General features: G+C 29.3%; 1 protein-coding gene across 1 annotated transcript in view; it reads left to right on the top strand.

Moving 5' to 3' along the window:
* Vps50 (vacuolar protein sorting 50) overlaps positions 1-25,406 on the top strand; it is an 85,273-nt gene extending 59,867 nt beyond the window's left edge. Inside the window, exons 22-26 of the mRNA XM_035359134.2 lie at positions 8,177-8,273; positions 13,471-13,629; positions 14,956-15,077; positions 19,293-19,482; positions 22,851-25,406. Coding sequence (XP_035215025.1) covers positions 8,177-8,273; positions 13,471-13,629; positions 14,956-15,077; positions 19,293-19,482; positions 22,851-22,964 — 682 coding nt within the window. The 3' untranslated portion in view covers positions 22,965-25,406. The remainder of the gene's footprint in view (positions 1-8,176; positions 8,274-13,470; positions 13,630-14,955; positions 15,078-19,292; positions 19,483-22,850) is intronic.
* The last annotated feature ends 58 nt before the right edge of the window (positions 25,407-25,464 follow it).

The raw sequence follows: 25,464 nt of genomic DNA, 5'->3' as shown, positions 1-25,464 counted from the left end.
TGCCATTTTGAGTGTGTATTAACAGTTTGAGCAACATTTTTTGACGATTTCATTGACAAATGTGTATTTGGTAGGTTATCATTTGAATTCATTCCTACCTCTAATACAGTCAAAAGTTGTTAATCCGGACACCCATAATCCAGAATGATCTGTAATCCGAACCTCAAAGCTACAAACTTTCTGTGCATGCGTCAACGCATAATGCGTTCACACATGCATAGGCGTTTAAGCATGCATGTAATACTTTTATGCATGTGTATGGGCATGTGCACATGCGCATAATACGTTTATGCATGCACGTTTAATGTATAACGAACATTATAAGCTAAGCTAAAATTATCTAATTATCTATTTCAGTTTATGTTGCAGATTGCGTTGTTCCTTAATCTTCGAATTGGATCCGGTTTATTATTTTTTGCAGACTGTTAGAGCAATTTTATAAAAGTAAGCTTGAACTTTCTTTTATGTCAAATAGAATTTCCGATGCTGGAGCTGCTAAAGGATCTACAAAGCGAAAGTATGTTTTGATGTCCATCAAACAAAAAGTGGAATTGCTGCAAAAAATGGAAAAAGGCATATCCTTTGTTTCTCTAACTATTCCAAAATCTGTTTATCAATTTCACGCTGCTCTGTGGCTGGGGGGGGGGGTTACGCCGTGGCGCGCAATGAATTGGAAATTGATCTGTCAGCACTATCCTTATCTTCAGGGCCAGATATTTTTATTTTATTTGGCTTATAATTCCTTACTAAATGTAGTATTTCATCTCAATGTACTCTGTCTTTGATATGATTTAAATCAAATTTTTCGTTATCATAATTCGCTTCCGATAGTGAAGAAACTGACACAGAGGTTATTGAAAACGAAAAAATTTCAATTGACAAATTAGTTGGTATTCTCGACACAGCAATTATAGGACTTGAACAGCGGAACTTTGTAACTGAACAAGAAATTATGCCTGTTTATAGAATTAAAGAGAAAGTATAAGGAATAAAAGTCACATAAAAGGAAGCAACTTAAACAACTTACATTGAAAGAAGAAATGTTTAATAAAGTAAATAAATATGAATCTTTTTTTTTTTTTTTTTTTTTTTGTAAATTTTGATACCCTTTAGATCATAATTGTTCTTTATTTCATAAATTACAGTTTCATATTTTGAATTTTATAATTTCTGCATGCCATCTTACCAGATTTTAACTGATGATCTATAATCCGGAAAAAACGCTATTCCGGAATCACTGAAGTCCCGAAAAATCCGGATTAAAGACTTTTGACTGTATAGGTGTGCAATACTCCAGTTTCTGGGTACAAAGCTGTCACTCAATCAAAATATAAACACTTTGAATTTTTTTTTTCCCAAGTGTATAGGTTGTAAATTATGACATTTCCTTTTTGGGGATAGCAATTCTTTTGTTATGTAGCCTAAATTTGGCAACTTATCAACATGTTTACTATTTTAAAATCTATTTGTATTTAAAATTTTTGATTCAAAGATATGCCAGTTTTTCTGCAAATATAATAATGTTGATAAATGTCATTAAGAGTATGATAATATATTAAATTTATATTTAAGAAGTAACATTACAATAACACATATTTATTTATTTTTTTCCTGTCATATTTTAAGGTGAGATTACTTTCCATTTTGGTGACTTATGAATGTTTTGATTCTGAAAAATAAACAACATAATATATGCTGTAAAGCACAGTTTTTGAAATACTTCTTAGCAAAAGCAAAAATTTTAAATAATTTAAATTTCCTATTTTTAATCTTCAAAGTTTTTCTCTTAAGATATTTATCTATTTTCTGATCTTTTTACTAGACACAAGCATAAAAAAATTGCAAAGAATGTTTCTAGTCTTATGTCAGGAAATAGATCTGCAAAAAAGAATTTTTCTATTTATAAAGAAACTTAAAATTGACAGTTTAAAAGAATCATCTTATATATCTGAGTGCACCATAAACCATACACAATGCATTTTTCCACTTGGTACAATCTCAGGTACTAAATTTTGTTGCCCAGTGTTTCCTTAAACTTAAAATTCTTTAAACTTAAAACTGCTAATTTTTACTGCCATGTACCTGATCTATATTCTAAAAATCTTGCCATCCCTAAACTTTGCTCCACGCTGGTTCACTAAATTTTAGAGATTCTGCCACACAATCTCTGGTGTTGGCCCTGACGATATATGTTTCATATTTATTCTAAAACTTTTAAAGAAATAAAATTAGCAGTTTATGCATTCTAAATATGTACAGCTTTTTTAAAAAATAACAGTAATCTTTAACCCTTTGAGCGGGCAGGGTTTTCCCTAAGAAAGTGCAAATTTCCCAAAACTACCATGAGAACAAGTTATTTTTTTATTTTAATGTAAAAAACTCTGATGGTATTTCATACTTGGATTTGTTTTATTTTGATATATTGTTTTAATTTCTTTGACATATTTTAATATGCACGTATATATACGTTCTTACAGATATCACAAAAATATTCTAGGCCGTATATATACGGCTTTGCCGCTTAGAGGGTTAATTAAATTCGAAAAATCTCAAAGGGGTGGGGGACTTACTGAGGCAGAAAATGATTAAAGAGAGTTCTCCAAAGTTCAAGTTAGGAGATAAAGCAGAGATTAATGCAAATTTTTTTTTTTGGTTTATTTAAAAAAAAAAAAAAAAAAAAAAAAAACTTTAAAAGAGGCTAAAAGAAGGAAGTTGCTATAGTCAGAAAATTCTTAAGAATTTCAAATTTTGAAACAATAATATTATTCTTAAAATAATTCAAAGAATTTTAAACCATTATACAAAAATAGCTTAATGTCCTTCCTTAAATAAAATCTTAAAATTTTTTAATTTGTTAAACCAAATTTGTAAAATGAAATTTTCTATTACCATATAATTTTTAATCTTTCAGTAATGCTATGCAGTTAATCCAATAGAAGAAATAGAATTAGATATTCAAATGTAAAATAAGAATTATGATTATTAGCAATTTACTATTCCATGAAAAACATTTTCAATTACATTAAAGAATGACCAAATTATCTATTTCATGACCACAAAAAATGTTCAGTGTGGACTACGATAAAATATTAAAAAGCATCAGAAATGCATTACAAAATAACATTAAAATACTCATAAAGTTCATGCATTCAAAACCATTTAAAAATGCTGAACTATGCTTTCATCTCTTGAATGAAAATTTCATATTTTTGCAAAACAGCATAATCAAACTCCAAACCTTTAAGCAAAATATAGAGTCTGCAGCATGTTTAATAATTTTATCTCATTGGAAAGTGAACCTGATTAAGTTCACATGAAGATAATAATTTTAGTTTTCGAATGCTGAAATGTTATTAAGAGAAGTGGAAGTTCACTGTAATGCTGAATGTCTTAAGTGTTGAATCACTGATGATTTAAAATGCACCTTTTCCCCCTTCTAAATATTGAAGTAGTAAGGTCATATTACATTTTTTTGACTGGACATTAGAACTTTTCAAGCTTTCGAGCTGTTCGAGCTGCAGATGAACAAACACACTTTTATGAATTTTGTATATATTTAACCAAAATCTGATTAGAGAATAGATGTGCCATTGAGGTAAGTAGCACGTGATCCAATCCCGGTCAACTCATTGTGATGAAAAACGCATAGTAATGTCCATGGCGTAGAACATCGATCCATATTGAGGAGGAAATTTGACAGCCGAGTAAGATTAAATATTCAACTTTATTTCAATTGACATTTACAGCCACAATTTACTTGGCACTCTAATCATAACTGTTCAAAAATAGTTACATTTTTAGATTTGCTGTTACAATAAGAAGAGAGGAGATGAAATAGCATCTTAAAAAGAAGAGAGGTAGAAGTTAAAGTGTGCAGTTAATCCAGTATGGAAACTCACCAAAAGATAGTTTTGTTTAGGTGTCTTATTAAGAGAAAAGTTTCAGTTCTCAAAATTTTAAATTCATGTTCTGAATTAGCTATGTCATCAGTGTTATGCAAACCATGTGTCATAAATTGATCTGGAAATGACACAGTCCAGAAAAGTTATAATTTTTAGAATGCAGAGAAGAAATATCTAAATTAAGATGAGTAATTCAGAGGCTATTACTGAATTAAATTATAAAGCTGATTTAGATATTTTTTATCTCCCATATTCAATTTCAGTTGACATTTGAAGTCACAATTTACTTGCCACTCTTATCATGCCTATTTAAGAACATAAACATTTTTGATGCTATTGTGATAGGAAGAGAGGAAAGCCAAATAGCATCTTAAAGGTAAGAGAGGTAAAAGCTAAAGTGTGCATTTATCCAGCATGGAAGCTCACCAAGAGAAGGTTTTGGTTTAGGTTGCTTACTAAGTAAAAATTGTTAGTTTTCTGAATTTTGAGTTCAGGTTCCAAATTTTCTGCCACATCAGTATTATACCGTGCGGAAAATGAATTCATATTTTTAGAATATAGAGAGCAAATGAACAGGCTATTGCTAGTTTAAATTATAATATTGATTAATATATTTTTTATCTTATTCAGCTTTTTAATTTAATTTAGTAATAGCTTCTTAATTAATCATTTTTAGTTTGGGTATTTCCTCTCAAATTTCTAAAAATAGTAATAGCTTTTTTGAATTATGTCATTTCTAGATCAGTCTATGATACATCATTTGGGTAACACTGTTGATGGCAGTAGATGGCGTAAGTAGAAAATGGTGAGAAAGATGTTATTGTTTAGATGTGAAATTCTCTCCTTAAAAACATCATCAGATAACTGGCTTTAGGGGGCATATGATTCATTGTTGCTTATGTTTTAAAATGTTTGTAAAGTGAGATATGGCAGTGTCATTGAAACTGCTGATGCTGTAGCTTGCCACTACTTTATCAGGATGGACATCCTTTTTGTAAAAACTTTTTATCTTTCTCTGTTTTGTAAATCAGAGAGCTAGGACACTTTTTAAATTTTTTTTTACTTTTCTTCTGAAGGCAGTAGTTCTTCCATAATTCCCTTTTGGTAATACTTCAGAAATTGCTGTAGCTATTTCTTATTGATCTCATTTTTATCTTCCTCTAGTAACTTTTGTATCTTCATTGTTAACTTTGTAGCCCTTAGTTTTGCATAGAGACATAATATCACAGGTAACAAAAAAGATTCTAAGTGTCATAAGCACTCAAAATCTTCGCCTGCAATCCATACTAACCATGTTTTCCCAGAAGGATTTCTTGGTTTTGTAAGCTTGTCAACCAAGGCTATTTTTTTTTGTTGTTGTTTTGTTCAGATTATTTTTTAGTGAGTTAAACCGTTCTTGATCTCTGGCTTCTCTGTATATCTGACAACACTGTTAATTATGTTATATTTAATAAACTAACTGAAATGAAATAAAAATAAAAGCTGTTAAGACTTTAGCTTCTACCTGAAGTGACATTTTTGTCCTTAAAAGATTGTACAACATTAATCTAATTCTTTTGTTGATAATTTATATTCTTATTGCATGTCCAAAGACATGTATTTGAAATATCTTTGAATTTTTTTTGCATATTCAGTGTAGAACTTCTGAATTGCAATTATGAGAAAGGGAGAATTTCAATCCAATTACATTTACATTAACTGCATTTTGGGATTATAAAATTTTACAAATGTTCCTTCTTTGAACTAACCATATACTGATCAATCATATTTAATCTGATTTGTTAGTAGAAATAAGGAATTTCACTGTCTTATGAAAGATTAAACACAAGATTACTTGATGGAGCTAATAAAAAAATTACAAAAGTGGCTTTTTGTACAGCAACTATGTTTATTCTAAATTTTAAAACTTAGTTTTTGTACAGATACATTGCATTTTGCTGTAGATATTGCTCACGTGCAACTTAATAGGCCATTTGTCAACATATTAACATTTCTGTCAGCTTTCAAAGGTCAGGATTGCTGATAGTTCATTCTGTATTTGGTTACTTGGGAATGGCTTGGTTGTATGAGTATTTTTATGACTTTTGCTGTGTGTAAAATGAATGCAAGCAGTCCTCTTTAGCAGACTTTCATGGAGACATTCAATCTAAGACAGACAGTATTTGCTTGCTTTGTCTGAATTTGTTAACTTCCTTCTCAATAATACTCAATAAATCAAAGTACAGATAGTCAGCATATGATCAGATATTGCTGATAATAGGAATTAAATACTTGAAGTTATGACGGAAATTGATAATATTCATAATATTTGCTGATGAAAAATTTGATATGTATGCTTCAAAATAATATACAATAAACATTAATCCAAGCTACTCAGAAATATAAATTTCATATCTAGATTTTCAGAGGATGCAAGATATTTTTTTAATGAAAATATCAAAATGGGTGCACTCTTACACATTGAAATTAATAATTCTATAATAAACCAAGTTTTGTAGAGATTTTCTTAGCTTAAAAGCCCTAGAAGAATGCCTTTAAAAAGAAACAAAATTGAAAAAAATTTTTAAAAATTCTGAAAGCTTTCAGATTTTACATTATGCCCAAAGGGTCGTTTTTTTAATGTTTCTGGTGTTACCTTTATTTATTAAATATCATGTTCTTTGCAGTTATACCATAACATTCAATTCAACAGCAATATCACAAAATAATTTTAAAATGAACATATCTTTAGAATTTCCGATACACAGTCTCAAGTGTTGGTGATAAAAAGGTTTTTTTTTTTTTTCCCCCCCCCATAAAGTGTTGCCATTGCGCTTTGGAATCGTTGAGTTTGTTAATAAAAAATTTGTTAGTTATGGTATATGAAATTAATAATAAAACAAATTCAAAATTAGGGCTTCCAGATGCCCATATTCGGTGGAGGTATAGCTAGGAGGTGCCCATATAGCTTTTGGGGCTATTAATACATTACTGTTATTCAAAATTTGATGGCTCTAGGTGTCAATGTTTTATCACACTGCGAGAAACATACATACATTTATGCAAATTTTTCGTTATTTAATTTCTTTAAATATAACACAGATTAACAATATTTGGTGGCAACAATCTGAAAAGTGAAATGGACATTTTATGTTTTTGATGCAAAATGCTAAAATTGAATTAATAGCCCTTATGGGCTAATGCCCTTTGGGCTAAAAAGTTTCAGATTTTGACAATTGCCCTAAAGGATTTGTTAAGGGTTTTTGTGCTTTCATTGAGCTCACAGTCTACCCTGCTGTTTCATTCATTCCTGCTAAATTTCCTTTTATCTTTTTAGCTTTATTTTGAAGCATAATTTTTTTCAAACTTAAGCCATATACAATTCAACAGTAAAATTAAAAAAATTTTAAAAGCAGCATATGTTTAGAATTCCCGATGCAGTGTTCAGTGTCGGCATTAATTTTTCTATTTTTTTTCAGTCTTTATCTCAGTTCATTATATCAATGTTCAGTTTTCTTAGTTAGTTAGCCTGCAATTTTTTTTTTTGTCTTTTTATTATTAAAACTTTGTGTGACAACTTTAATTATTAATATCATGTTCTTTTCACTTATACAACATAAAATTCAATTCAACACCAAAATTGCAAAATATTTAAAAATAGCATATCTTTAGAATTTCTGATAGGCAGTCATCTTGTGCACTGGAGATAAGAATGTTTTATTTTGCATAGTGTTGCTATTGCTTGCTTTAGAATCGTTGAGTTTGTTAATCAAAATCTCATTACATTTTACAAAATAATAAATATGAAATTCAAAATTCAGGCTTCCAGGTGCATATGTTCAAGTGTAAGACTACGTTATACAAAATCTGATGACTCCTAAGTATCGTAATTTTTTTCATAATGCGAGGAGCATATGTATGGGTAGATTCTTCATTATTTAGTTTCTTTAAAAGCAATATAGGGTGATAATAATTTGAAAAAGTGATTCACTATTTATATACTGAACCAATGCAAAATCCAGTTTCCAGACTAATAACCCTTTTGGGGCTATTGATACATTACAAAAATGTCATGATGTTTCTGACTGTTAAAGAAATTCACTGATAATCCTTCAGAGATAACTTCAAAGTATGTCACTCCTGCATTACTATAAATTTGCTTCTCATCATTCTTCTTTACCTCTAGATGACTTTCCTCTTCTGAGTAGAATATCATGTGTTCCAATTCCCCTTGATTGTTATAATTATTATTTTTTTAATATATAATATACCTTATATTATGCATTTACTTTTAGAGTTTTTCTGGCAGAACAATTTGAACTTTTACATCCTCATCTAGAATTACTTATACCCTCTACAAAGAGAGCTTTCTTACAACAGTTTTGTTCCCAGGTACCTTTTGTCATATAATATCTGTTCCTAATCCCTTATAATGAAATAATAAAGTAATATTTGAACTATGAGATAATGCAAGAAATGTCATACCATTCAGTCACCAAATTAAAATTTTAATAGTATATATGGATTGTTAATAATACATATTTGGGTGCTTTTGTTTATGGGAATTCAGTACATAACATTAAAAGCTAGCATCAGATTCAAATTTGCTTCCGAAGATTGCAAGATGGTGAATGATGGTTCTGTTAAGGTGCCTTTTAAGAAGACACCTCACACAGATTGAATTTTCCTAAACAAAAACAAAAACAAAAACAAAAAAAAAAAAAAAAAAAAATTTCTAACCTAACTATTTCAAACATTGCATTGTGATTAATATGAACCAGAATAATCTTGTGTTGATAACTGGTGATGATCATGAGTAGTGATTAAATAAAACATACAATTGTTATCCCAAGAAATACATGACATTTATTTATCAAAGAAAGCTTTAAGACATTTAAAATTATTTAAAATATTCTATATACAAACAAAAAGTTCTTTCCGAGAGAAATTGAAAAAAAGGTTTTGTAGAACAAAATATTTATCTAATATATTGCACATAAAGCAAAAATAATAATAATAAAATAAACAAAAAAACACAATATTAACAAAATTCCTAGAAGGATCATCTACACTCAACTTAAGTCATACAAGCGGTATTTGCTAATTTACAACTATTGCCCTAATTTATTTCTTCTAGTAAATTTTACTTAGCAGCAGGTACAAGAAGGTAATTCTCAATCTCGGAGCATTAACTAGTTTAAGAACTTTAACAAGATATTTTTTCTTTAGTTAACTTAAAATTTCCTTAACATTTTCATTGCAAGAAAATCTCTATGGGTACTGAGTAAAATAACTATACTCTTAAACTGATCAAATCAATCAAGCAAATTTTACAAGGCAGAAAAGAGTAGCTATTGTCCGAATAGATTAAGACTAAACATTTACTGTTGATCCCATTAAGCGGAGGCATAATTTCTGGAACTGGAGGTAGATCATTTGCTGTTGATCCCATTAGGAGGAGGCATAATTGCTGGAACTGCAATTAGCTGACGAACTGAATATTGTAACATTCTCTCCTTTAGTAAGCGATTATCAGCAAGCTTCCTTAATGAAAAGGCAAGACTAGGCCAAATGATCTGTTCTTGGACCATAGCTACGAGAACTCGTCCTAACTCCTCCCATCACCGAGCTGAGGTGACAAAAATAACCGCAACCACGAGAGTGTGAAAATCAAGCGAACATGGCGAGAGCCAGAAGCATGAAGAGAAAGAGGGGTGAAATCTCCACTTGCAACTTCTTTTAGATATGACGAGATTGCCACATTGACTAACAAGCGCTAGAAATTGTGAAAAAATTAGTTTTTACAACCACCGCCTCTGTAAAATTTTGCCTTTTTCCGAGGCGTTGAACTAAACACAAATTTAAGCATTGCCAAACTATCAGCAAGTCTACAGCTGTGAAGGTTGAGCTGGCAACCTTACTCAACCCCGCGGAAATCCCTTAACAGCATAAGCAAGAGAACTAGCAATTGTGATAAAAGCTGCATTTTTCCACTTCCTCCCCCTTCATTTTCAACAGAATGAAAAATGGAAATTTCAGTTAAATAATTTACTATATTTAAAAATCTGTTATGGCTAGATTCTTGAAAGTGATCTTAAATTAAAGAGCTAATTTTTCTGCTTCTAGTGGTATAAATTAAGAATGGGTAAATTTAAGTTAAGTAATATAAAATCTATATTATTACGTAGAAAAGCACCTGATTCCATTGTGTGTTTAGTGCATATTTGAGTGATGAGTGAAAATGAGCATACAAATTCTTTTGAACCAAAACCCCAATTAAGATTAAATACATTAGCACAGATATTAAATAAAATACACATTGTGTAGCATAAATTTAGAATATTAATAAATTAATTTTTTATAAGTCATAATTTAAATAACTAAGTGAATTTGCTGCACAACAGTTCTCGAGTGTTGAACTAAAGATGAAAATTATGTCTTTTGAAGAAATTAATTTAGTGGCAACACACTTTTCCTTCACACTTTGATGCAAGATGGGCATTTTGCGAATGGACCATTTCCAGATTGTGTTAGCAATAGAAACCACTGGCCCTGTGATGGAGAATTCATGGCAACCATGAAATATCTGCTCACCTGAAAATAGGAACAGGTCTCCCTTTTTACATATTTATGGTGGATTCTGCAAGACAGAACCTGCCAGTGCACTGCAGATGTTCTTGATTTCCTGTGTCAGGTATTTAATGTCCGTATAATTTCACATCAATTTTCTGAATTGTATGAAAGTTTTTTGAAGGTGGTATACTTTGGCCTCTGCATAGTCCATAATCTATGTTATTTATTTTTTTAAGATTTTTGAAAGAGGAGGCTTGCAAATGGAATCGAATCTGTTATGGTACGGTTGTACCATGCAATTTTGGAAGACGTGCTGGAGATTTGTGACAAATGCAAAGGTTTCATTTTGCAAGAGATTGTAAGACAAAATGATGGACGTATTGAATACATTCTTCACTAATGGCCCACCAGCGATTGAGCGATAAAGTCACTGAACACTGGTAGTTCGTTCCGAGATTCGAATCCTGCGAATGGGATGGCTGCATGGGTGTTTTTGTGGTTTTCCCCATGTATAACATGTATACGAACCAGTTGCCCTTGGAAAGTCCTTCACGAAGGCATCCCTCCCCTTAGGCAGATAGCCCTTGAAGCTTTGCCATGACCACACACTCACACATTCTTCACTAAATAATTCACTTTGCATGCTCAAACAGTTAACTATGATTTCATTTTGTAATATTTTGATGATAAATAATTGTGTAGTAAACAAAACACAGGTTATGACATTTCGTGCATCGCCCTGTACATTTCATTTCAAAAAGGTGTTTTCAAATACATTAGGAATACACATGTTTCAGAAAAGTTAAACATATTTCTTACATTTAATTTTGGTGTTTTTTTTTTTTTTTTTTTTTTTTATGAAATTATGTTAAAAAGGTGATGAAAAGAAATATTTACGAAAGTTTTACAAAGCTATTACCTTCTATCATTATTTGAAAAGTGTAACATCATCTTTCTTTCAAATTTTCAAAATAGCTATGTTGTAATTTTGGAAATTATCTTGGGGGGGGGGGAATGTGTGTCATTCCTGTTTCAAGTTCAGAACCATTTCCAATCTTTGTTATAGTAGGAGTGCAGGAAAGGGAGAGAAAAGACATCAGTCACATTATCATCATTTTAACTCTTGGCTCTTTTAGCCAGTTTAGAGATGGTGAAATAAAATGAGAAATTTTACTACTCATTTTTGTTCCTAAAACTAACTACAGTCAAAAGTTGTTAATCCGGACTCGTCGGGACTTCGGCGATTCCGGATTATCGATTTTTCCGGATTATAGATCATCAGTTTAAATCTCGTAAGATGGCATGCAGAAATTCTAAAATTAAAAATATGAAACCGTAATTTATGAAATAAAGAACAATTATGATCTAAAGGGTATCAAAATTTGCAAAACGGAAAAGCTTAATATTTATTTGTTTACTTTATTAAACATTTCTTTCAATGTAAGTTGTTTTAAGTTTTGCTTCGTTTCATGTGATAATACTTTCTCTTTAATTCTATTAAACAGACATAATTTCTTGTTCAGTTATAAAGTTCCGCTGTTCAAGTCCTATAATTGCTGTGTCAAGAACACCGACTAATTTGTCAATCGAAATTTTTTCGTTTTCAATAACCTCTGTTACTTTTTTTCGCTATCGGAAGCGAATTATAATGACCAGGAACTTGTTTTAAATCATATCAAAGACGGAGCATATCGAGATGAAATACTACATTTGGTAAGGAATTATAAGCCAAATAAAAACATCTGCGCTGAAGATAAGGATAGTGCTGACAAATCAACTTCCAATTCATTACGCGCCCGCCGCGGCGCGGCGTTCCCCCCGCCGAGCAGCGTGAAATTGATAAACAGATTTCGGATTTCAAAACATACTTTCGCTTTAGATCCTTTACATATTAACAAATATATATCGGAAATTCTATTTGATATAATCGAAAGTTTAAGCTTACTTTTATAAAATTGCTCTTACAGTCTGCAAAAAATAATAAGCCGGATCCAATTCGAAAATTAAGGAACAACGCAATCATCAACATTAACTGAAATAGATAATTAGATAATTTTAGCTTATACGTCCATTATACATAAAACGCGCACGCGAAAACGTATTCTGCACTTGCGCACACTGATATGCGCAGTCATAAAAGGTCTTACGCGCACGCGTAAACGCCTATGCGCATGTGTCAACGCGGCGCATGCGCAGAAAGTTTTTAGTTTTGATGTCCGGATTATAGATCATTCCGAATTATGGGTGTCCGAATTAACGACTTTTGACTGTATTATTTTTAATGAAGGATAGCAACAGAAGAAATCTTGCAATGAATATATGTAACATACCTCTCTACCTCTCCCATTTTTTATACTCTGTCACAGGCCAGTGCCAAAGGTGATGCAACAGTTATGTAGACACAGTGGATAGCATTATTTGGTGACTGCAAAACTTTAAAATGGTAATTAAGTATTAAATTCCATTTAAGAAATGAAGATTTTAGAATTTTTACTTTAAAAATTTTACCCCAAATTGTTAACTAACAGTCAAAATGATCCTGTTTTTTGTACACTGTATAAACTTAATACTTTCTCCGAAAAAATTGAGTTCATTCTGATTGTCTGTATCCCTGAAGACTATTTATGAAGTAATGCACTATATCATCAAAATCTGTATCAACTGAAGTATACATGCTTACATGCAGCAGACAAATACCTTTCCACCTTCATATTTGACAGTTATTTTTCTGATTAATAATTGCTTTCTATTCATTACTTTTTTCCCCTTATATTAGGAATCTTAATGTAGCCAAAAACAGTTCTTAATGTGCCATAATTTTCAAAATAGCTGTTGCCTTATTCTTTATTAGCTTAGCAAAAATGTGGTCAGCGACGAGTTGGGGACTTTAGAATGGGTGTAGATTTTCAGAAAGTACTGAAAATTGTAGTTATGTATTGTACTTAAATATAAACTTAACTTTGTATGTTGAACATTATGTGCAGTTGCCAGAATAAAATGTTTACTATTAATCCAGACTGTAAGCCAAGCATCTGAATTGCGGAGGCCCATCTACATGGCAGTTGCTGCAAGAACTATAGATTACGAACAAGTTGTGACTTTAATGGCTGCTGTCAAATGGGATATCAATGAAATTATGTCACAGCACAGCAGTTATGTTGACATCTTACTGAGGGTCAGTATGTAGTGCTTTTTTCTTAATAATTTTTACGTATGCCTGTGATATTCAGTTTAGTTATATAATGTAGAAACTACAAGATTCTGAAACTTAATTCATCCATTAATTAATTTATATTAATTATGCTGTATACCTGTTATTTATTATTTAAGTCTTCCATTTCGGTGTAATGTCGTCGCAGCTGAGGATTAAATGTGTCATTGTTTTTCCCTCCAATATTCAAATGCCTCTTCTCTTAAAAACAATAACAAAAGCAAACACATTCAAATCCGTCAAAATAGTTTTTTTTAAAACATATTTCAGACTATTTGTGAAACAGTTATGGGGAACTTTTTTGAATAAAAAGACATTATTATATAATTATAGTACAAAGTGCGAGGTCCGGAATCATCCAGACTTTGTGATCCCAATTTTTTGAATTATTGTTTCAGTCAGATTGAAAAACACTAACCCCCAACAATTACTCTAGAGCCGAGAGTGGAGAGTGTGATCATCACCAGCTTCAATCACTGTATGTATTTATGCATACCTGCTTGTTTCTGGTGAGAAAGCAATTGTTTTAATCAATACTTTCCATTCCTAGGCTCTGTAAGAGGAGAATTTTTTATATTTATTTATTTTGTTTTCTACAGCTGCTGGTCTGGATTTTGGAATTTGTACTGTAATATGATAATCAGTATGTAACATGGTGTGAAATACAGTTAAACGTTCCAACAAAGAGATTTCTACCTAAGTGTGTTAAAGCAGTTTGACACTTAAAACAGTAAATAAATTTCACGCACTTAAAATAGTAATTAAATTGAATCTCTCTGATATAAAGAGAGTTCATATATTAAGAAAGTAAGTTTGTATTACATGCAAGTTTTGCCCTGTCTAAATATTGCTACATTATCTCTGGTTATTCTTTTTAGGCTTGTCCAGTTAGAGATAGTATTTATTTTATTTATTTATTTATGGCTATATTTGTGCTCTGGAGTCTGATGAATTTTCTTCATAGTAGAGCATTTAAAGAAACATAATTTTTTTGCATCTGCAAATTCAATAACCTTTAAATTGTTACTGTGGAAAATTGAATAAATGTAGGCGGGGAAATTTCTTTTCTCTCCTGCCAAATCATATCGATTTTTGTAAAAAGAGAGGAAAAAAAATTAGAAAATGTTGTATATATGAGAATTTTAACTGTTTAAAACCATATCAATCGCTAATTAATCCTGATTTTAAGAGTACTAAAACGTGTTTAATTTTTCATTTGTAGCTAAATATCACAAAATGACTTATTTAAATTTTTTTTTTTTTTTGTATAACGTGGAAATTTTTTTCTAGGAACTGCAGGTTTTTAGCATGAGATTGTCAGAAGTGTCTAAAAAAGTGCCAATTCCTAAAGAAGCATATGATCTATTGTGGGAACATTGTATTAAACTAGCCAATCACTCTTTTATAGAAGGGTGAGTCTGTATTATATTTAGTATCTTCCTCCTCATTATTATGTTTCAGAAAAAAGAAACTGAAGTTAAATTAATTAATGCACAGATAAACACCTGTGTACTAATATTTTAAGTTAACTAAATTTTGAGTCTTGTAAGTTCAGGCTGTTTGTCTGAGAGTTCTTAAGTTTTTGTTGAGAACTTGCATTATAATTTGATTATTGATTTACCACTTTTACATTTATTAAGTGATCACATGATTTTGGGATTAGAGAATTAGTTGCAGATTTTCTAAAAGTATTAGTAATAATACTTTTTAATAAGATAACAAAATCATTGATATTGCACCCAGTGGTATGTCATGTAGAAAATCAGTTTTAATTTTCTCTTGTGTCATTAAATTTTAAGCAAAGGAACTTATTGTAGTTCCTCTTGTATAAGACGCTCCTGTGTATAAGAGAGTAAATGAGTCTTTATTAGCCTACTGGATTACAATTTAATAGGGGAAAAATTTTACATAATATTATTAAAATCAACATTTATTCAGTATACAACTCATCACCACTATCCAGAACTCCCATCATTTAGTTGGTCATCTGTGTATCCCCTTAGAGTACATAACAGCTTAAGGTGCACTTTTCTCAGATGCATTGTATCAGTTTATCTTTATTGTAAACTGTCTTATCCTAAAAGGATTCTTTTGTGGTTCCTTATCTTTAGGTAAGAATGACTTAGTGTACACTCAAAGAGGAAGTTCCTTTATTAGGAAATAAAAACAATGCCATCTGAAAACTTAGCACCACTTTGTTCAATTATGAATGGGGAGAGGGGAGAAATTGTTGTGAATCTCAAATGGAATTTACCATTTTATCTCAGTTTTTTAAAGAAATACATGACCAAAGGTCTTCAAATTGTACAATATGAAATGGCAACATGTTGTGTTATTCAAAAACAAATATTATTAGCAACTTCAAGCAGAAAAAATATATATATAGTCACTATCAAAAGTATTCATATGTAATCAAAAATGTTGAGAAACCTATGTCATTTGCAAGTAAAATGATATATTGAGCATTTAATATTAGTTTCAGGTGCTGGAAGTTGAAGACAACTAAGGAAAATGTAATAAAATTAGTTCTTTTTATTTCTGCTTGAGAGATAAAAACAAACAAGAATCAAATGTATAAAAATCAATCAAATTAGATTGTACATTAGATTCAAAACAATTACACATAGTTTCTTGGTTTTTAATTTAATTAATATTAGATTTAATAGTCTTTAACTCTCTTGATTGCTATTAATCTTATGGGCATTGAATTAACTAAATGTTGCAACATTGTAATGTATTTTGTTGCATTCCTCTTGCAAAGCTTTTTTCAATTGCATCTTATTGGAAATTCAATCAATTTATATTTTCTTATGCAAATATGCCCAAACATATTTTATAACATTTGTATGCAGTGTCAGAGAGGAGATATTTAATTGACTGTGCATATTATACAAAAGCCAAAGCATCCAAAGCAATGTGGATTTACATGCTGAAATACAAAATAATTTCCCAATCCCATTTTTTTTTTTTTTACTCCACTCTGTTTAAGATTTCAGTATTGAAAACTTGATTCCATAAGCAAATATACATTCCCCAAACAAGTATATTACCACCACCATAATTTTTTTCATAGAAGTGCTGTTCTTGGCTTGTTGCTAATTTCAGAATTTCCATCAGATCCAAAAGTATTAAATTTAGATTTATCACCGAATATAACTTTATTACAAAACTCTAGATGTCAATTTATTATTTGTTTGGAAAAGTAATCTTTTCTTTACATTGAGAGCAGATACACAGAACTTTTTCTGAGCAGATCATTCATGAAAATCTGGTTTATTTAATGTCTTTCTGATTGTCGAGCTAGAAATTACAATACCAGATTCTTGTTCTAACTCAGCTTTGAGTTTTGCGCTTGAAACATGAAGATTTTATTTATTTATTGTTTCAATAAGCCTTTTACATCTTGCCATAAGTTTCTGAGAATATCCACTGCAAGATTTGTTAGCAAGAATTTTCCAAGTTTTATACTTTTTTTAAAAAATTTTTCTTTGAATTGTAGCTGAGCTTTTATCTAAAACTTCCAATTTTACTATAGCTTTTCTTTTCTTTCACCAACTTAATAGTCAGTTTTCTTTTTTCTAATGTTCTTTCTCATATTTTAGACATAAGTTAGAAAATAAATCAAAAGATAGCGAAAGTCACCTATAAATGTTTCCAAAATAGCTAATTGCAATAGCTTGTAATTTCAAATTGTTTTTATATCACAACAGAGAGCTTATGAATACTTTTGGCACTCAACTGTTGTACAAATTAACATAATTTTGTGTATTTTATACAGAAAATAAACTGTGAAGATTTTCATTTAAAAAAAAAATCAAAACACAGTGTACCGTTGATTATCTGGGCTAATGTCGGGGCTTCAAGTCATGGATAGTCCAAACTATCAATTTTCATGCATATTGTATGTGTTTATTTCTGAAATAACAAATATGCAGAATGAATGCACATGTTTATTTTTTACATACTCTCTTGCATAGCATCGATTGTGTGTGTAGGGGCATTGCCATGCACAAATAATCTTCAGACAGATTAATATGCACCTGGATAATCAAGACTATATTGTATATTCATAAGAAATAAAAATGATAATTTTAAATGCATTTCTTGAAAAACAGAAATGATTTTAAAATTGTTTTATTAATTTATGAACACGTTTGGCTTTGACTGTATTTAAGTGTGTTAAGCTGTTGTAAAATTTTTTGCAACAAATACTGATATAACATTTAATATAATTGGAATTAGAATCATTTTTGGTCATATTGTGAAATATTATAATTCTTAAATTCTAGCGTGATTAAATGCGGCTTTCCCAGTGGCTAATAGTGATAACTTTAATATGATGCTTAAATCTTAAAACAAGATTTGTATTTTGGAGCATCATATTCATTAGGATAAAAATATCTGAAAAAGGATTTTGAATTTTTTCTTTGATTTTATTAACATCTGTGTTCAGAAAATATTGAAACACCAAATAAAAAATTTCTGTTGGTTATTTTTTTGCGGCTGTTGATGTTATTTTGATTAACTTACCTATATAGTTACATTTTATTGTATGATGTAATCAAAACAGTGGGTTTAAATATGAAACATTTTTAAAAATTTTGCTCACCAGAATTTTTTTTTAACTTACATCTATTTCCAATTGAAATGCTTAAATGATAGTTATGAATTACTGATGGTAAGCCACCCAGACAGTATAGTGGTTAGGGAAGTCAGCTGCAATACCAAAGGGCCCAGATTCTAATCCCAGAGAAGGCATGGTTGTAACTGTATGTCCCGTCATAGGAGGCAAAGGTGGCCCACCTATTAGGTGCCTCCATAATAAAGTGACCACTACCTTCTGGCCTTAGATGTCACCAAGCCGAAGTTGGCTGAGAGCTCGCCATTGGAAGGAAAAAAGTTACTGATGGTAATAGATACTGAAATCTCAAACAGCAATGGCATTATGACATTGTTTTTATATTAGTGTTTCGTTTTACTATAAGTTATTTAATATTCTGGTTGCTGTATATTGCTATTGATTTTCAAATTAGTGAAGAAAGTAAAAAAATTTAAATATTTTTAAATATATAATTAATTAGTTTTGTAAGTGAAGTAAATCATTTAACAAAATAGTATTTTGCAAAAGCTTAGAAAGAATACATTTTTAGTGTGCAGTTCATGTTTTTCGACTTCATTTTTAATATTGTTTAAATCCACATTTAAAAATCGGTGATAGTAAGTAATATGTGGGAAAACAGGGTATAATAAAAAAAAGAAAAGAAAAGAAAACTTTAAATAAGATATCTAATAGTGGCAAATAAATAGTTTTACGTAATCAGAATGTGTGTAACATAACAAAAATGTTACGTTTGGTAACACTTTGGTAGTTATTTAGAACAAAAAAATTTGATTGTTATAAATTGTTATCCAAAGTAGTCTTTTGTATTAAAATAATTAAAAGGAGTGAAATGATAAATAAAGGAAATTAGAATTAATGTATGTACATTTTGCAAGATATGTAAATTAAACATATAAATCATAAATTACAATGTTTTTTTTTTTTTGAATGCATGCATTATTTATTATGAAATGGGACTGATATAAATTTCCTCCCCCCTCCATGCTCTTACTCTACTTAATTGTAGATTTTCTCAAGCAAAGAAATGCACAAATGGGGGTCGTGCCCTAATGCAGTTAGATTATCAACAGTTTTTGAGTAAAATAGAGCGACTGACAGATCTTCAACCAGTTCCAGGAAAGGAACATGTGGAAAGCTATATAAAGGCTTACTATATGTTAGAACCAAATTTAGAGCAGTGGATACGTTCTCACAGGGTAAGGATTAAGATTTTCATATAATATATTTCAAAATTATTTTTAGAAATAGTATTTAATAATTTAATAACGTTTTTAGAAAGTTAAGAACTTATAAATATAGTACAATTTTCAATATATTTAGTTTGTGTATTCCATGTGAGTAAAATATTCAAATCTCTGTATATAATAATTATTCCTACATATTGAATAAAAATATTTATATTGTTTTACACAAGCAAATGTTAACACAAATTGACTTATTTATATAGCCTATTCAATACATTTAATGTAACTGTTCTTCATTTAATAATTTAATCCAATATAGCAATTCAGAAAGCCAGTATAATGTATGAGTGAACTGAAACTTTATATTGAATAGTTTGTAAATCTATATGTGGAACATAAAATCTCTCTTAATCTCTTTTTCTACCCCCCTCTTCCTGTGTGTGTATGTGTAAAATGTGTAAACTATAGATTTCTATTTGTAAATAGACCTATGGGCATAGCCACAGGGCCCTCATTAATATAAGACCCATATTTTTGATAATTTTTTTTATTATTTTTGACAGAGTTTGTGTATATATATAATGGTCATATCTGTAGATGAATTTCACAGATAGTTTTTAAAAATGTGAAGTAAGTAACACTATATATTTTATATTAACTTAAGAATCAATTAAAATGTGCTATATACATTTATCATCATTAATATTCAAAATATATTTTAATTTTTGCCACTCTTATGAAGGGATTTTATTGTAATTAAGTAACTAACCTTTTTTAGTAATTTAATTAATAGTGTTTGTTATTTAGATTATTTTACAAAAAAAAAAAAAAAATATTTATATTTTATATATATAATATGGATATATGATTACTAATGTTATATATATATATATTAATGTTTTACTAATATGTTATATATGTATTATTACTAAGTTTTCTAAATCCATTATTGTTTTGTATGGTTTAAGCCTTTCAGGGGCAGTATATAAAAGAATTTAGATTATGCATGAATTGTAACTTATGGACCCTAAGAATACATAACTGAGATTTTAAAAAAAAATCTAGAGTGAAATCCTGAATTTTGGGGCCCCAGTATATATTTTATACCAGTGTCCATGAGGAACTTTTTTTCCATGTAGTTGCTAATTGTTAATTATTATTATTATTATTATTATTTTATGTATGTCGATAGAAAAGTGTGCTCAGTTGTAGTTATGTAGGTTTGAAGTCAAAAAGTTCTAAAATCTCTAGAAATTAAAAATTTTAGAAATAAAATTTTTATTTTTAGGCACTTTGATGATGCCACCTAGTTGAACATACTTATGTAAAATGCTTTGGAAAGTTATTTAAATTCAATATTATTATTTTATTAAAAAATTTAGCAAATATAACACTGCATGAGTAAACCATATCATGCTTTAACTGAACTAGTATAATGTTACAAAGGAATGCAACTCAGCTGAAAAATAAAAAGTTAAACAATGAAACACTATGACTCAGCTGAAAAATTTAAAGTTACATTTTTTAAATTATTATGTTTTATGCTTTGGATAATATATAAAAAATACTTTCTGCTATGATACCAATATCACCCCCCACCGCACACTTTTGATTATAAGAAACCATAAGGGCCTCTTTTAATTTTTTGTAAGTATAGGTTCTAATATATCATTTTGTTCAAAAAGAAAAGCTGTTGAATGATTTTATTATTTAATACAAAGCTCTTATTTCGATTTTCAGCCCTTTGGGCGACCTAGGGTATCATTTTGATAAATAATGTAGTAATATATAATTTTGCTCAGGAAGAATATTTCTTCAATAGAAGTAAAAGTACAAACACACTTCAAAGCCCTTCCACCCTCCCCAATTTGTCAGGCCCATGGGCCCTGTAGAACCAGTGGATATTTTCCTTCTAAACATAAATGTTCTGCATCTAACACTAGCCTTAGAAATATTTTCCTGCCTTTCATCAACTGTGAAGACATTTCGAAAACTGTGTGCTAGTATCCTTACCCAAGCAAAAAATGCCTCTTGTCTTCTTTAGTCTCTGACCTGAAATTAGCAAACCCAATTCCCAAAAGCATCAAAGCATACTTTCAGATCAACAGATTTTCCATTCTACTGCTAGGTGAAAATTTAAAATGCATGCCTATTTCCCATGTTTGTGAGTGAGCTTCCCTTTTGTGTGATCTTGCTGAAACCCCACTGTGGTTTGTTTGATCATATCAAAACCCTGCTAATATGACAAGTTATCCGTCAATCATCTCTTTTCATTTTCACTGCATTTCTGTGTTTTTGCAAAACACAAAGCAATAGGTGTCTTTCAGGGCTAGCATGCCACATTTACCCCTTACAATTGTCTAACATTTTGACACCAGTTGACTGTTTTGAAATCAATGAGTTTTTTCCGGGAATGGATGAAGTGGTGAAATTTAAATTTTAGCTAAACAGAAATGAATGAAAACTCGACTGGAGTAAGCAAATTATAAAAAGGAACTAAAATACTTTTATTCTTTCCTAGCACAAGGTTATTAAACTCTTCTTCCCCCCCCCCATGAACATAAAATATTTAATCCTAAAGAACTTGTAAATTAATCATAAACAACTGTATTAAATTACATTATAAGCAATTATAATATAAATAAATTCTATCACATTGTGGAGAGGCTTGGTGTTCCTATCTATTGGCAAGGTACCCTCAGTGTGGGCAGTGGTATATTTTATATACCAGTATTAAAATTATGTGAATAATCTTTTAATTATCAGTTTTGATTGAAATGCAATAAATATATAAAGTTCTGTATGTGTTAATCTTATATTTCAAGATTTTGAGTTTTTCCCTCCCTTCCAGTAAAACTTGAGAATCTTCAAATGTGATACCTTTGAATGAGGTCTATTAATGTCAAAACGTCAAAATATTGAGCATTCATAAGGTAGTGTGCCATTTAGAATCAAAAGAAAACACTAGAAGCTCAAGATTACAGCTTTTGGTGGGGAAAAAAAATTAGCATTTTTTAGAAGTTTAAAAAATTTACAAATTTCTGGTATATATTATGTACCAGTGCCTTTTTAAGAAACATGCATAATAAAGCACAATCGAAATAGTAATAACTAATAAAATGAATTCAATTATGTATATTATGTGTGTGTATGTATGTATAATTCATAGAAGGAAACTTAACAAACAAATTCAAGGCAATAACATTTTATTCCAAGTTTTTAGCTTATTATATACATACTTCTGGTAACTGGAAAATTTGAAAATTTTTTTATCTACATACTTTTATAGTAATTGCTACCATTATATATATATATATATGTGTGTGTGTGTGTGTGTGTGTATTAATCATCTTTTAGCTAAAATGTGTGTTTTCTTGTAGGAGTATACAAACCGACAATTAATAGGTCTGGTAAATTGTATTACTCAGCTGAATAAAAAAGGACGTCAAAGACTTATAAATTTAATAGAAGAAGGCGATAAGTTGAGAAGGTGACACAGTGTACATATTAGAATGGTTATACTTTTGTGATGCACGTGTACATATATTTCCATTTAGTGCTCTGTTAAATGTTGAGTGATTACTGTTTTAAACTGAACTTATTACATGTAAAAATAATTATAATCATTTTATCATATTTCTGTAAATTTGTTGCTATTGATTGAAAGTCATTAAATAAATTATTATTCTATATTTGAAGTTGCAACAAAAACCTAAACTTTGTGATAAGAAAGTTATAAAAAAGTGGCAAAATTCAGCTTTAGATTGATGTTTGTTTAATAGAAAAGCTATTTTTTTAGTTTTTCCTTTAAAATGCCAGTTAAATGTTAAATTTACCCTAATTTAAAAGTGAAAAAGAAGTTTTACATTTTTAAAATGCTTTGTAATGAATATATGTATGATAGTTTTATTATTTAATTATTGAAAAGTGAGAATTTTTTTTTTAAATATTTTGCAGGCAAAAATTGCAGGCTTATATTTTGCAGGCAAAAATATTCATATATTTTTTTATATTGAGTGCATGTCAATTTTACAAATCAAAGTCTTGTATTAATTTTTTTGGTGTTAAAGATCTTAAAACTATGTTTTTTGGGTATTTTGAACCTCATTATTATTATTATTATTATTATTATTATTATTATTATTATTATTATTATTGCCTTTAAAAAGTCCTGAATTTATACTGAATTTTGTATTTATGGTGTTTGGTAGCACAGAAGGTGATAAAAATTTTACCTTATAAAACTGTTAGCAATTTAGATATTTGCAAATGAAAATTGGAGAATGCATCCATATTTTGATTGTGGTATAATTTATGCATTGCACATTAATATGTATTTTGGAAGGGACTAGGAATTGATTTTTCTTTTATTATATGGAACAGTATATTTCAAACCATTTATCTTGTACTATTTGTACACATACACACACATATATATGCATCTAAGTGTTACTTAGATGCAAATATAACCTGTTACTTAGATGCATATATACATATATATATGTGCATCTAAGTAACAGGTTATTTGGCAATATTAAGCCATTCAATTGTAAAATGAATAAATATTTCTAGACCATTTTATATTGTTTGTGATATAAAAATGCAGAATTTAAGTTGTTTGTATTAGAGTATTTTTTCAGTTTTATGTTTTGCAATTGATTGTGCGTTTTCTATGTATACTAACTTACACAATTAGAGAATGCACATATAGGTTTTAAATTGAAGTATATTACTGTTTTTGCTGTGTCCTAATTTGAAACTGGACCCAAATAATTGTCCATGCCAGAGCAATATTTTCTTATGGTTACTAGAAATTAGTAAGTTGTTAAGCTGTTATAATTCATCTTTGAATTTTCTTGGTAAAGAACACTTATTCAACAAAACATAATCTCAGTTAAAAGTAATACTTTCCAGTCATGATTTTTGATGCTGTCTGCAATTTGTGAATAAATTTCTGGGCTTGAAATTATGCAGAGATCAGTGCCATCAAATACTACGTAAGCTGTTATATAGAAAATTGTTTTGTATTTTTTAAATAACAATTTTAAATATTTTTGTTAATGTGTATTTTTTTCTAATCTGAAGTTACAGGAATTTTTCATTTTCATAGCTAACAATTAGGTAGAAGGTGAAATTCTCATAGCTGATATTTTATTAGACCATCTAAGTTTTATGAAGTTCAGTATATATGAAAGGAATATTAATAGTTTGATTTTTTTTACCATATTGTATCACATACATAAATTTTTGTGTGCCTTAGTATTTAAAATGAGCTATGATGTTACTTCAAAGTACAGATATGAAGCCACTTTTTTTTTTTTTTTTTTTTTTTTTTTTTTTTTTTAATCTTAGACTTTAGTTGGAGGTCATTCAACAAACACATTAGTTGATTATCACAGTATATATTCATTTTTAAATCAAAATTTTCAAAAGATTTGAATTAATTAAATTTAAAATGTAATAATAAATAAAATATTTAAAAACATTTTTGGTATTAAATTGCAGACTTAATGTATGATAAATTTAATGTTATTTATTGTGATTTTTAGATCTCACTAAATAAAAATTACTACTAAGTAAAAATATGCATAATTTTCAAATGTACAATAGTATTTTAAACATAAATATATTATTATTTTCTGTTCACAAAAAAAAAAAAAAAAAAAAAAAAAAAAAAAAAAAAAAAATGCAACAAGCAAGTGTAATAAAGTAAAATAAAATAATTATAACATATATAAATGAATAATTTAGCACGTAACATACATGTGTGTGCGCGGATATTATTGACCTATGTCCATTATGTGCAGGTATAAACATGGATTTATAGTCAGGAATTATCTTCAAGAGATTTTTTAACAGCTGTATATGTATTAACTTAAAACTAACCTCAACCATTTTTATAATACTAGAGAAATAAAGTTTTTATTTCAGTTATAGTTTGTTGTGTTGTAATTTTATTTTGCATATAAAAATGTACATGCAGTTTTAATGCCT

This window comes from Stegodyphus dumicola, chromosome 5 (assembly GCF_044657685.1).
Source record: "Stegodyphus dumicola isolate Sdum_Otavi_A_Nest chromosome 5, ASM4465768v1".
NCBI classification, from domain to species: Eukaryota; Metazoa; Arthropoda; class Arachnida; order Araneae; family Eresidae; genus Stegodyphus; species Stegodyphus dumicola.
This window is presented reverse-complemented; position numbering and strand designations above follow the sequence as displayed.